The sequence below is a fragment of the Phaethon aethereus genome (assembly GCF_964289735.1).
Source record: "Phaethon aethereus genome assembly, chromosome: 20".
Taxonomy (NCBI): Eukaryota; Metazoa; Chordata; class Aves; order Phaethontiformes; family Phaethontidae; genus Phaethon; species Phaethon aethereus.
In genome coordinates, this window is record NC_138596.1 from 12505558 (window position 1) to 12520124 (window position 14567).

General features: G+C 51.2%; 1 protein-coding gene across 2 annotated transcripts in view; it reads left to right on the forward strand.

Moving 5' to 3' along the window:
- Positions 1 to 1697: 1697 nt before the first annotated feature.
- Positions 1698 to 14567, forward strand: part of LMX1B (LIM homeobox transcription factor 1 beta) — a gene marked incomplete at its 3' end in the record, with an annotated part of 100907 nt that continues 88037 nt past the window's right edge. For both annotated transcript variants that reach the window (XM_082009093.1, XM_082009094.1), the window contains exons 1-2: positions 1698 to 2215; positions 2534 to 2720. In XM_082009093.1, coding sequence (XP_081865219.1) covers positions 2077 to 2215; positions 2534 to 2720 — 326 coding nt within the window. In that variant the 5' untranslated portion in view covers positions 1698 to 2076. The remainder of the gene's footprint in view (positions 2216 to 2533; positions 2721 to 14567) is intronic.

A 14567-nucleotide genomic window follows, 5' to 3' on the forward strand; every position in this document is an offset into this window, starting at 1 on the left:
CCACCGCACCGTGTTGCCTTTTTATTTTTCTTTTTTTTTTTTTTTTTTTAAAAAAAGAGAAGTTACGGAAACTACTCCGGAGGGGAAAGAAGTGTTCGAATTTTCCTCGCAATTGTAGAAGATAATTTGACGGACGCCCTACGTGATGGAGAACACTGAATCCTTACGTGAAAATATGAAAGGAACATAAAAAATTAATGCAAACGAGAAGCTTTTTCTCCACTCTGATTGAACTCTGAAATCCAAGCAGCTTTTATCTTGATCTCAGAATTAAATAATCATATATTATTTTTTCAGCATTAGCTACAAAGGTTTTCAGATTTGTACTGTCCAGAACAAAACCCAAATAAGCTCTCTTACTGAAAACCCTTTCCAAAATATTTAACTAAAACGTAATAACGAATTTCTTTCAGAGATGTTTCTGTACGAAAACGGTATAAAAAGAAGGCTTTATCTTAAGACCCAGAAAAAGAAGCATTAAGTAATTCAAGTTAACACTTGTCCTTCGTATTAAATATCAATATTTTGGGATCATTACAAAATAAACTCCCTTCCTTCGGCGGGGTCACAGCATATCATGGGTCACATTAAGAAACTCCGCACGGAATCCTTTCCGGATTTTTATTTCCTCAGATTTAGATTTTTAACGGTGTCGGCAGAAAAAACAAAAACGAAAGGAAAGCCCGAGCCGCGGGATTTCAGGCGCTCTCCCGCTAGCGCGGGGAGATCGGTGGGTATCGCTTTTCCCATCTGTTTTGTTTCCTAAGGCGGAATAACGAGCGCAGTGCGTTCACGCGCGGCTGTGTCTGCGGGCGCACGTCGGCTGCCGACACGCACACCGCGGCCTCTACGCCTCCGAACGCGTTGGCGACGCAGAGCGCTCCGCGCAGCGCGCCCGCAGCTCTGCGGCTCTCGCCCCGGGCCGCCGCCGCGGAGGGTCCCGCAGTCCTCGGGACGCTGACCGGCGCTCCCCCGGGGCCCGCCCGCTGCGGCCCACCGGCCCCGCGGCCGGGCCCTCCCGCGGGCGGCTCCGCCGCGACGGTGCGGAGCCACGCGGCAGCGAAGGGCGGGCGCGGGGCGACCCCCGCACCCTGTCCCGCGTCCCCACCGGGGCCAGTCGCGCCACCGCCGCCGCCCGCGGGGCAGAGCCGCGTCCCCGAGGGCCGGTCCCGCCGCCACCTGCACGCGGCCCGGCGGGGGACGCGCGCTGCTACCTACCCCGGGCCGGGCAGGAGCCGGGAGCTGCCGTCGGGCCGGCAGCAGAGCGGGCCGCGGGGGGCGGAGCGGAGCGGCCCGGGCCCCGCTCCGCCGCGATCCTCGGTGGCCGCTCTCGCTCCCCCCAGCCCCCGGCCCCGGCCCGCGGGGACGCGCCCCAGCCCGCGGTCGCCTCGCCGCTGGGCCGCCCCGGCCGCCCCGGGGTGCGCGGAGCCCGCCCGCCCCGCGCCGCGGGCGCCGACGCTCTTCGGGGGCCGCGGGGGCCCAGCGGGGCCAGGGCACTATTTGACGTCGAGGAGACGGATCACCGTGGCGCAGCGATACGGCGCGCACCAATGGAGTTCAAATGTCAGCAAGTTTGAGGAGGGGTGAGGCGCCGGGGGGTGTGTTCCTCCGCCGCGGCCCCTGCTCTAAACGGCGCGGCTCCTCGGGACGCCGCATGGCACATGGGCTGCGGAGCGCCGGGGAAGCCCCGCCGCCCCGCCCGGCCCCGCCGCGCCGCTCCGCCCGGCCCGGCCCGGCCCCGGGAGGGCCCTCCGCGGAGGGCGTGGGGCTCCGGCGCTGCCGGCGAGCAGGTGACACCGCGGGCTGCCCTGCGCCGTGTGCGCGGCATGTGCGCGCCCGTGTAGCGCGGGCTGCCCCCATGGGCAGCGGCGCCGGCTCCTTCCTCTGCCCCCCGTCTCTGGAAGCCCGGGCAGGAAACGCTCCTCATGTCTCCCAGATAAAAATAAAAGCGACTCCCTCCTCCCGGCCGCAGAGTGTCCCCGAGCTCGGCCAGACGCGGGGCTGAGCCGGCCCAGCCGCCCGGCAGCGCCTCGCCCCCGCCACCCCGGAGCGCCGGGCAGCGCCGCCGCCCGCCCCATGGATATCGCAACAGGTCCCGAGTCCTTGGAAAGGTGCTTTACGCGGGGCCAGTCGGACTGCTCAAAGATGCTGGACGGTATTAAAATGGAAGACCACCCTCTGCGCTCGGGTCCGGCCACGTTAGGAGTGCTGCTGGGTGAGTTGCCGCTCGCTTTCTCGGCCGCGCCGAGGGCCGTTCCCGTGCCCCGCTCGCTGCCCGGGGCTGCGCTCCGGCGGGGCCCGGCCGGGCTGCTGCGGGCTGCGGCCGCCTCGCTGCGGGCGCGGCACTTTCTCACCGACGTTTGGGGGGCGCGGGCTCGGCGGCGGCCGTCAGGCTCGATGCCGCCGAGCTGCGGGGCCGGCCGGGCTTGCGCTGCCCGCCGGCTGCCCCGCGGGGCCCGGGGAGCGGGGCCGGGGTCGGGTCGGGGGAGCGGGGCCGGGGCAGGCGCTTCACGCCGCTGTCTGCCGTTCGCAGGGTCGGACTGCCAGCACCAGGCCGTCTGCGAGGGCTGCCAGCGGCCCATCTCGGACCGGTTCCTGATGCGGGTGAACGAGTCCTCCTGGCACGAGGAGTGCCTGCAGTGCGCGGCGTGCCAGCAAGCGCTCACCACCAGCTGCTACTTCCGGGACCGAAAGCTCTACTGCAAGCAGGACTACCAACAGTAAGAGCGCGGCGGGGCCCGGCGCGGTGCCGCCGGCGGCGGGGGACCCCTGGCCCGGCCCGGCCCGGCGGCGCGCTGCGTGCTCGGAGCGTGTTTCCCAGCGGGTCGCCGCCCACAGCCCGGCGGAGCGGGGAAATGCCGCGCCGGGGCCCGCGGCTGCGCGGGTGGCGACCCCGGCGAGCGGGGACCCGGGCGGCGCGGCGGGCAGGAGACGGGCGGCAGCGGGCGGGACGGGAGAAACTTTGCGCTGCAGCGCCTGTCTCGAGCGGGGAGCTGCCCCCCGCCCCGGGCTCCGCCGCGCTCGGACCCGCCACGGCCCGGGACCCTGTCGCGCCGTCGGAGGGGTGGCGGGGCGGCCCGGCCTGGCTCGGCCCCGCTCGGCCCGGCCCGGCCCGACCCGCCGCGGCAGCGCGGGCAGCACCGCGCTCGGAGCCGCCCCGCGGGGCCTTTCTGCCCGCGGCGAGCCCCGTCCCGCCGCCGCCCGCAGCCGCGCCGGGAGCCCCGGCCGCGTTCTCGGCGCTGACCGGCCCGCGGAGCGAGGCGGCCGGGTGCAGGCTGCCCGGCGGCAAGGCCGGGGCGCCCGGCGGGGCTCGGTGGGGCCGTCGGTGCGCTCCCGCGGGCCAGCCCGGCGGAGCAAGTCCGGGCGCGGGGCCGCCGCCGTCCCGCCGAGCCGCCGTCGGGCGCGGAGGGTGCGCGGGCGGCCGCGGCGATGCCCGCGGGGCCCAGCCGTGGGGACTGGCGCTGGCCGGGCCGCTGCGGCCGGCCGCGGCAGGAGGAGCCCGGCGTTGGCTTCGTCCCTCCCGGCCCGGGCGCTGCCCGCGCTTCATTTCACTTCGGCTTTATCCCCAAATGTCAGGCTTTGTCGGGAGAGGCGGCCCCCCGCTGCGCCGCGTCCCTGCGCGGAGACAGAGCCCCAGCCCCGCGCCGTGTTTGTCCTCCCTTGCAGAAGCCCACTTCATGCTTGTCACCGAAATTGAGGATCCTTTTTGTGCCGGGAGGGGGGCGAACATGGGCACTTCAATCACTAGGACATAATATGGCTCTGCTAGAAGTCTGGCAACAAACAAAGAACAACAACTATTGGTTTGCATCAACTTTTGTCAGGCATTCAGCAGGCTTCCAGAAAGGCCTGAAGTGGCTTAGTGGCAACAATGTGCATTTCATAGCTACAGCATGAAAATCCATCTCCATGGAAACTGGTAGTAAATGCTAACATGACATGCTGAGTATAAATATTGTTAGGGTTATAACTCTTGTATAAATGGCCCAGATAAATGTCCCCCTGTTTAGGAATTACAACAAAACGTGTTATTTCATCCTGCAGCCCTCACCAGCACGCTACCAGGGAGTCTTCCATGGGCCCCGAGCGCTCACAGGAAAATAACCCGGAGCTTGCCTCGGCTGGGCCGCCGCGATCCTGCCCTCGCGGGGGCCGGGGCTTCAGCATTATCTGTATTTTCTCACACCCCTGTGTAGGGAGCGTATCCACGGACTTTGTCTTTTACTTCTACAGAGTGAAACACCACATGGTAGCGATAGTTGTAATCAATGAAACTTCTGCCTCTGTAGGTACTACTACCTTAGATATTTTTGTTAGTTAGGAAAGAATTTAGAACAGTCTTTAGGCTATCTAAAGGAGCATTATTTGGCAATGTAAATATTTACATTAATTACAAACAAACGTACCCTTTAAGTCCCATTTTAGTTTCTGCAAAATAAAGGATCACACTTCATGACTTTAAAAGCAAGATCGTAGACTATTGCTTTGTAAAAACAAAAATACTTTTCTGACTGAAAATAGAAATGTCACCACTTCAGAACTTTCCATATTATCAAAGGTGTCCAATTGTATAGGGGGGAAACGGGGTAGCCAGGCTGACGAGCAATAAAAAGATATCAACATGTTAGCCTTTGTTGAATCCCAGCACCTAGTGTGACATTACATGGTAACCTGCTGTGTGTGCCCCTAAGGACTGACAGCAGCAGCAGCTCATGGAAAGGGGAGGGGAGACACGGTAAATCAAAATTTGTTTTCTCTGAAATTTTATTAGCTCGAAAGACCAAACATGTGAAACTATGCTGACATTGTTTGTGTGCTTTCCCTGGCTGCTGCCTTTTAGACTTGGAGAAATATTCTTTTATGATAGCTAAAGGATAAAAATAGCTACTCATGCATGCAAGCATTTCTCATGGGCTGTGCGATGCGGCTGATCAGTTTTATCAGTAAGAGTATGGAGGGAGGAGTGAAGCCATGAGCAAGTTGTGCAAGTCATCTCCAGCGTGCTGGTACAGCCACCATCCTGTGGTGTAACATACCGGGATGTAAAATGCCTATACGCTAAGTACACATGCTTTGGAGTCATGCGATGGAACGGTATCGGTACAGGGAAAGGCCGGTATCAGTAAAATCAGATGCTTTTTGTTATCCTGAGTCCTATTTACAGATCTGTGGGGGGGGAAAAAAAAAGAGGGAGAATAAAGATTACTTAAATATCTTAGTTACTGAAATTTGCTTTAAATAGATTTTTTCTGTATAGAGTAATGTAATTTAAAGGTCAGATTTCTCTAGAACTCCCAGGACTATAATCAAGTGCTGTGTGTATATCTTTGGAAAACTGGTGTCTCGTCTTTCTAATGAAAGCAAGCTTCTGATGGGTCAGATATCAGACCTTAAACCTTTCACTGGGTCAGGAATGATTACTGCCCATCCTTGGATGAGGGTATTTCACATTAGGGGGAAGGGTGAAAACGTTTTTCTATTTTTTTTTTTTTTTAATAAAAATGTTGTCTGTTTGAAGCTACCCCTATGCTCGGAATGTTAGAATAAATCTTGGGGGAGACGGATTAGTGGCCCAAGCACAGTTTGAAGTTGTCAGAGGTGCCTGATAATTGTAATTTATCACAAAAATATCATCGGTACTTCAGTGGGACCAGTGGGACAAGCTATGCATGTATTTTAGATTATTTTTATACAAGAGTTTCAACAAATTTTTGCACAAGTACATCTGATCTTTTGATTTAATGCAAAGTATTTATTTTGCTAAAATTTAAGATTTTGAGGGTCACAGGTACATTTGATTGCAAGGCTTTTAAGGGGAAACAAAAAATAGAGTAGTACAATGGCACCAGGGAGGCTGACTCTTGTAAGCCCAAGTCAAACAGTCAAAGCTCTTTGATTTTAATGAGAGCTTTGCCAAATTGCAGGATCGTTGCACATTTGGAACCTTACACTTACACTTTTTTTCTGTAAAAGAAGTTTTCTTTGTGACAAACTGAAACCTTCAGAATGAATGTTTATCAAAAATAGGGGAGTTGCGGTAGTTACATTCCAGTTCTTTGCTTAAATGAATTTATTTATTGTACCACTCATAACAGTGCTTCCTGCTATAAAACATTAATAATTATAAATAGTACATTTCTTTCCTATTTGTATATTTTCTTTTTTTTTGTGATTGTGCTTTTCTGGTTTGTTTTTATCTCACTACTCAATGTTACGTAATGATTTGCCCAAGTTATTGCTGATATTAAAAAAAGATGCTATGAAAAACAACTGTTTCAGGTTACATATTTCATATGTAAGAAATGCATGTAATTTCTAGAAAGATCCATATTCCTATTCTAGCTTTGGAAATAGGGCTGTAAAAGAGGTAATTTATTCAAGGGATAGGATAGCAAACAATCACAGTTGCTATTTTGTAATTTTTCATTAGTGCATTCTAAGTTTTGCTTAGGGTGGGAAAGAGAAATATTTAGATTTTTGTTTGATTCTTCAAGATACGTCACGCATTGTTTTAGCATCGTTATTGGGTGCTATTAAAAAAGACGTACCATATATTTCTGGTATGTCTTTATACTGTTCTTCATCTTTGAGCCCTTTCTTGTCAGTGACTGGGCTTATTTTTTATGTACAATCAGCACGGAGCAGCATGTAGCTCGCAGGAAGGAAAGAAAATGCTGCGAAGCCTCATTGCTGTAGGGAAATGTTACACTCTCCAGATTTTGGAAATTCTTTCACACGAGCATAATACCGAGGCTGATGTTTCCCAGTTCAGTTGTGTTTTATATTTCAAATAAGACAAAAGCTTCCTATTAGTAAATGTCCCTTATTTTTGTGAATGTTATTTTTCTTCCAGAGAGAGCGAGCGCACGTCTGTCGCGAGCACAGGCTGTGGAATGTAGGCAGGATCCGTGGTACAAGAGGTGACTTGAGCTCCCAGATTCTGCTACACGCAGAATGGGTAATAACTATTTGCTAGCAGGAAGATTTTATTTGTTTTCAGTTTTACTTTTTTTTTTTTTTTAAACTGAGGAGCACCAGACGTGTCCTTATGCTCATCAGTGCAATCGTTCATCATGTGCACATGGCGAAATTGTGTAGAGCGGTGGTGTCCCCCTCCGTCCTGTGTGCCGCTCGTGTCAGACTGGCACTAGTCCTTGTGCCTGTGCCGCTAGGAAATAGCATAGAAACGGACTGAAACTTAGAGGTGAGGAGTAGCCTAAGCACATGCCCAGGACATGGAGTAATGATTAACGTTATGTCATCCACTAAAAATGCTTTTAAAAGTCGCTGAAATGCTCTGGCATTTTTGCTGAAAAGCCAACCAGCCCTGCACTGTCAGGCACATCAACCTGACCAAAAATTCTCTGTACGATCAGGCTTTCGTAGCACCGCGAAACCATTCCAAAAGTGGGAGCGTTGAGGAAATGTCGCTGTTATTTCTGCTGATGACGTCAGCAGAGTAGCCGCGATCGGGCAGAGCCCCCGCAGGTCCCCCCGTGTCAGCGGGAGTTCATCTCTGCGGCGCGCAGGGAGGCTGCGGGGCAGATAATGGCTCGGGCATCGGGACGGCACGGCCCGGCCAGCCACGAGCCTAGAGCTGGGTGGGAGTTAGGCTGAGTAAATACTGGCGGGCATCTGGAATGGAACGTGTTCTAAGAATTTGGGGAGACATTTTGGTTTTCTGCTACAATCATGGTAACCTGATTGGACAAAATAATTGCAATCGTAATACCTATTTTGCACTAATCCATGGCAGAAAATTACAGGGAGGATTTTTTGGTGAGGTAGGCAATATGCAATTAGATTAATAAGAGGGTAATTTATAATGCTTAACTACTAACCTACTAACTAATGCTTAACTACTAACCTGAGAAAAAATAACCAATAAATATGAAATACACTGCAAAAATGTCTTCACTGAAATATATAACAAACGGGAACATTTTGTATTCTGTTTAGAAATCCTGTCGTCTTGTTTTTTGGCCTAAACTTACGAACTAGTTCAAAGGCATACATCATACCTTTTCAACTATCAATAACATATCATGATAAAATAGCTGGGTTGTAATGTCTCTTCTTAGACTGATCATGTTATTGGTGTGTTTCAGTTGTAAATATATACCCGCCTTGCTTGGCTCCGCTGTGGAGCGACCTGTAAAGCATGATACGTCCCAAAATGCTTACTACTCTGGTGGACCCAAAAGGTGGGCGCAACATTTAGTAACAGCTAGAGGCTGCTTCATTTAATCAGATAGTTGGGCAGAAATATTCAGGAGAAAAAGGAGCATGCTTTCCATAATGCAGCTGTGATTTTTGTTTTTCATTCCAGACAAAATTCGAATCTCTACTGAATCTGCTGCTTCTTGTTGTAACAGGAATTGATTTCGCTTTATTTAATTTCTCCTGGAACGAACAGTACAGCAGATAGAGTGAATTGTTAGGCGAGAGCTGGAGTGCCCTCCGTGCTCGGTGTGCAAGTCAGCGGGAGGTTTCCCAGCAGAGGAAAAGCGGCCGGGGCCCTCCCTGGATGTAATGAAAGACTCGCCGAAAGCCACCGCGCTGGCCGCCCTGCGCTGGGGAGCGAGGGGTGTGTGCTTTGGGCGCACAGGCGCCCGCGCGTACACCTCCCACCGCGGCACGCGTACGCGGAGGAGCCCACGGACGTCTGCTGACGTGCTGAGTGGGGTAACCTGGGGGGGAAGAGGGGGATTAGTAAAATCCTTCATTTTTCTTATCATTGCGAGGCTAAGGGCGGGCAAGTACGTTTTCTGTCTGTCTGGTTTGCACAATGCTCCTTGCGCCGTTCAGTACTCGTGGCAGCTCTGGGAGAATGCGGTGTGTAAATATAACAGTAAAGTTTTGTGATAATATCAGAAAGGGATTTTCTGCTGCTTGCGCTGGCTTGGACCATGTCACGAGTTGCATAAAATGCAGATTCACAAAAAGGCTCTGAATTTTAAACCCCAGCGAGATGGAAAAAGACCGTGGCAGTATCCTCTGCAAAGGGTATACTAGGTTGAACGACATACCTGCAGAAAAAACGGGGCTAAATGCTTCTCTTTGCCTACATTTTTTTGCCTGCATGATATGTCATGTTACTGCTCAAGTGAGGTAAGAAAGCAAGCAAGTAAATAAATAAAACTGAGAAGTGAATTGTAGAGTAATCTCCAGTAAAGGTAAACAAACCGGGTATTGCTCTTGGATGGTTTAGTGTGGTAGAAAGGTTTTTTTGGCATGATTTGGGGATGATTGCATTACTCACGAGGCAAAGATTGACTCATAATGAAATGACAGTTTCTTGTTCGTTACAAAATATAAAAGCTCCGCATTTGTTCTGAAACAAAGAATAAGGTTAGTTCTAAGTAACAATGTGACGTGAACCTTGACAGTTGAGTCTCTAGCAGCCAAATAATGAAATTAGAGGAATTACTTTGGATTTAGATGGGTGCAATTCAGAACAGAAATTTCCTTTCTTTAAGTGAATTGGAATAAATATATCAAGTGGGCAGGGAGTGATTTTCGAACGTACACCTTGCAGACTATGTAATCGCAGTATGCTATATCTAAAGCTGTGAATTAAAACTGGTTTTTTTTTTAATTAAAAAGTATTAGAATTTTTTTTAGAAAGCAGAGGTGCTTTCTGAGTTAAGATATTTTAAATAAATACAACAGGGAGATAAGATTATTTTGCAGCAGTGGGAGCTTTAACAGCACTGGTAACATCTAGGGAAGGAGACACCACTTTTCTCCATTAGTAACTAAGTAAAAAAATACGTGAGCAGCTTAATATCTAATGTAAAATAAATGTTGAAAGTAAAGCTAGACTTCTGAGTTCAGGAACAGAGACCGTAAGAGAGAAAAAAATGACAATACTTGTAAGGTAAAATGAGCTGACTGTTGGTTTTAAATGTAATGCTCTCTGGTGTTTATAACAGGCATGCTAATATAGATCTAAGTCTTGCATGCCTTTTTCAGGCAAATTATTCACTGTTTCTAGATAAAGTCACGATAAAATTGAGGCGGATCTTTGACTTTTTTTTTCTTTTTTTTTTAATTTAAATACTAACCTTACGTTTACTTTACGTTCCTGGACTTGCTTTGGCTAGACTGATATTCCTCAAATGAAATATTGTCTTACTCTCATTTTACGTTTTGGTATGTCTGCAATTGCTTTGAACATATCTTGACAAACTTGTCCCAACGCAGTCACCGAGACCAGAGCCAGCCCCTGGCATCAGCGGGTGCTATGAAAAGTGAGGGCAAGCTGTTTGCCGTCAGAGGGGTGTGAGGAGTGGATGGGGACTTCTGTTCCCTGGACCTGAACAGACCATTCTCAAAACAGCCATTTTGCAAAATAGGCTCTGGTTGTTACCAAACAAATTACTGATAACAAATATTTTCTCCTTTTATATGACCAATGCGTACACGGAATATATGTGTTGCCATTGCCCTTTATTGGATGCTAAATATACCTTATAAGTAGAAAGCACCATGTGTGGCATATTATGCAATTTTAATGGAGATTATGTAGAAGCAAAACCCTTAAAATGAAGTATCTTGTATGCAACGTTAAGGATCCAGCTGTCTCGAGAAGGTAAAACGTTTGGATCAGTATTACCAGAGGAACGCAGGATCTGTTACACCAACTTTTGCAACTGAGATGGAAATCTAGCAGCCCAGCTAAACCCACCTGCGTGCTTCTTATCGCAATGCACATACAGAACGGGGGTATTTTACTCACCTTTCAAAAACTATTTGCCCGTGGGCAACTGAACAAGTAGACCTTTGCGAGATTGTATTACAGTAAAGGAATCATTAACATGATTAATTTCAGTTTGTTATTTTCTTGGTTTTGAAATTTTACAGTGATCTTTATAGATAGAGCAGAACTGTTTAAATGCCCTTAATATCAACATAAACAAGGAATAACATAGTTCTTGGGAACTTTATAAGAGTTTATACTCTGATGCTCCTGTAACAAGCCAATACATTTACAGAGAACGCTTGTCATGGAGGTCATTTGCCTTGCTTCCAAAACGTAAATTTTTTTTTTTTGAATATGCACAAAATTTGCCTTTGCAAATGTTGACATGAACTTGTGAACATGCAATTCCTATTGACTTCAATGAGAGCCATCCTCGCTCATCAAAGGATAGAATTTGGCTCTTGATTTTACTGCAATCAGTGTACTATTTATAATGTACAAGAGTGCACGTGCACTCTCCCAGTAAGAGCTAATGGAATTTATGTGCACATGCTGAGGACCAAATCCTCCTGGTAGCTGTTAGGAAGTTTACTTTCATGTGTTTGTCCCTGTGTGCAACCTGAATCACCATTCACTGATTACAAAAACAAAACAAAACCAAAAAAAGAATAGTCTACATCAACAGTATTTTTTTTTTTGCAGTTGTTACTTTTACTGTAGGTTGCTATTATGATAGGAAGCAAGCAAATTTGAATTTGCGCGAGAAATTATTAATACCGTTTTAAAGCGTTTCTAATTACAGCTAGTGGTTACTTGTTCTCTCAGACTGATAGAAACATCATTACTTCTTACAGTCGTGTCTCCTTACAAATGGAGCGCTGGTGCGTTCCCCGGGGTTCGCGAGAAAGCACAGTTGCTGTGCAGCGTGGCTGTGGAGGGTGCGACTGGGGATGGCGTCTGCTCTCCGGAGGTGGGGCTCGGCAGAGCGCCGGCACCGCCGCCTGCCGCAGCTGGAGCTGGGGTCACTGGGAGCTCCGCGGGACTGGACCCTTGGGCTGCAGCATGATACCTGCCAAAACTCATTAGTGAGAAAGGTTACAGTTCTCATTAACATCCACGCCACAGAACGGTTATTTTCAACCTGTGGGATCCTATCCTTTGACATAATCAGCTTGCCTACAGCTAGCATTTTTTATCACCTGATAGAGCTATTCCTGCAGCTTCCCAATGGAAGCAGCTTCTCTGGTTTCTAATTTTTTCTCTCATGTCACAACTTTAATCCAGTTTCATGGGGGGCATGCCGGGTGTGCTTGCTGAGTGAGGTTTCTTCTGATAATGCAAGTGAAATGAGGTAAGTATTTAATTCTGTATCGTACGAAGAGGTTTATTAGCAAATCACAGTAAAGCACCGTAGGAAATCGTAAAACTAAGACAAAAAATGCAAAACAAAGCACTGAAATGACTGCAGAAGAGGCGAGATAACCTCGTTTAGGGGGAAACTTTGGTACAGTAAGGTCCAGCTGTACGTGACAGCCTGGGAGCCCCAGCAGCGTTCATAAATATTCAGGATCTTCTGCAGACATTTCTTTGTAGTTGACGATCTGTGCTAAGCTATCTCTAGTGCAGCAGCTCCTCAGCTCGTTACTGCAGCGGTGCTGTGCCTTCAGTTCTGCAGCAGCTCTTGGCCGGGAGCTCGTGAGCCCTGGTATGAGCTTTTCAGGCGGTCAGCAGCCACAGAGAGGTACCAGATGCTGTGGGGAGCTCTGGGAACGGGGTGAGCAGGGGTGAGCACGGGCTGACCCAGCGCCCAGGGTCCCACCGCGGCCGCACAGGTGCCCGGAGCTGGCCGGGCACACAGCCCCGTCCCACCTCGGTTACTTCTTCCAGCAGCTGGGGATTTAGGCTGCCTGGTCCGTCCTCCCTGCCCGTCGAATGACATGCTCAGGGTGTAGGAGCTGTGCTGGCGCTGCTCGTGAGCTCACTTGGGTCGAAAGCCATGGGCTGGCTCTTCCTGGTTGTGGTGGGTGAGCAGGAGCTGACGTGCGGGGTGAACTGGGGTTCCCTGCGTGTGTGGGATGGGGTCACGCGGGTTACCCGTTCAGGTGGGTCTGCCTGGGCATCGGGAGGTTGGCATTTCCAACTTTTCAGGAGAGACAGAGCTGGTCCTCCCTCCTTCCCCCACCCCCTGCTATTAATAATCATGGTTTGCAGACTGAATATCCACTCCATGAAGGTTTGTATGTACATGCAGGCTTGAGTCAGTACCTATCTGTTATAATTTTAGAGAGCAATCTTCAGATTACCGGTGCGTGCAGCGGTCTGCAAGTGCTGGTGGAGGTTGGCAGCACATTCCTCCTGCAGCAGTCACCAGCGCCGGGATCACTCCCTGCGCAGAGGGGCTGACGCTGCCAGTTCATGGGCCCCGGCGGGGGCCTGAGCCAGCAAATCCCTGCTCCCAGGGCTCCCATGAGTAATGCCATTGAAGCCAATTTCCCTGGCGTGCAGTGGCTTGTGGTGTCACGCAAGGTCAGCTTACTTACCTGACAGCAGGTGTCCAGAGAGAGCTCGGTGGAGCCGCTCGCTGAAGTTTTTGGGGATGGGGCTCTTCACAGGTGAAACCCAACCTAAATAGAAGTTGCAGTTTAAAGTTGTAAGTTGTCTTCGCAGTTGGATCTTGGCATGGGCTTCATCTGATGACAAGAAAAGTTTCACATGTGGAGCATGACCCTATGGGTCAGCTCCCACTCACACTGGAGTTGATGAGGAAAGTGTGGTGGGGCCCTATATGAGCGTTAGTACCAACAGTGAGGCTTTAGAAATCCTTTTCCTTCGTTAAGCATTCTGGAAACCAAGCCTGTGCTCCTCACTCCGCTGGTGGCTCTGTGCTCCTCTGCAAGCCACTTGGCTTCTCTGTGCTTGTGACTGCACTGGGGAAAAGCAAGTACTTTATTTCGAATGCTTCCCAGTCGCTTTCTGGTCATTAATAATTAGAGTTCAGAGTGAGAAAGGAAGAGGGAGGAGAGAAAGAAAGGAACAGCGAGCAAGACTTACCTCTCTGCTGAGGTCAACGCAAAGCCAGTCTGCCCTAAGTCCCAGTGAACAAGTTTTGCATATTGTGTGCTGCTCTCTGGAAATCTTAAGAGAAAACATTTTTCTGAAGTGATTCGATTGATGCTGATTTTATTACCTGTCAGTCTGTTTTTTATTACATGCAAACAATCACACAGACTCAGCATCTCTACTTTGTAACAGTGACAGAGGTGACTGAGGAAAGCTCAGTGAAATTTAGGGGACCGAAGCAGTACAGAGAAAGCCCCCCAAGCTATCCTGCCAGTGGCATTGGCATTTGCACCTGGGAAGGGAGGGTACAGAGGCCGCAGGATTGCTGTCAGCCCTGCAGGTGAGGGTGCAGACCCTGCTGTGGCGGGCAGCGGGGAACCCGGTGTCGCCTCGCACTGCTGGGGCTCCGCGGGCGCTGCTGTTCGGCGCTCCCCAGCACGTGCTGCCGTGAGAGGACCGGAGCGACCCTGCGTCGCCCGTGGAGCTCAGGTTCGACGTCCCGTACCGCCTGTCCGGCCGGCCCCGTGCGGCGAGGTGGCGGCTCTGCGCTGCGCCGGCGCCGGGGCGCCCTGCGCGGTTCCCCCTCGCGGGGAGGCGGGGTGCGCGCACGGGGGGCAGCGCGCGCTCTGCCGTCGCTGCAGGCGGGGGTGCGCGTCTGCCGGAGGCTCCCGTTGTGCTGCCCGGCATGGGCGGATCCCGCCCCGCGCCCGCTGGCTCCGGCCCGGCAAGGGTCTGCCGTGTGGTGGGAGGTGCGCAGCCGGCAGGTGTGGGCTCCGGTGCCAGCGCCCACCGGTGCCGAGAG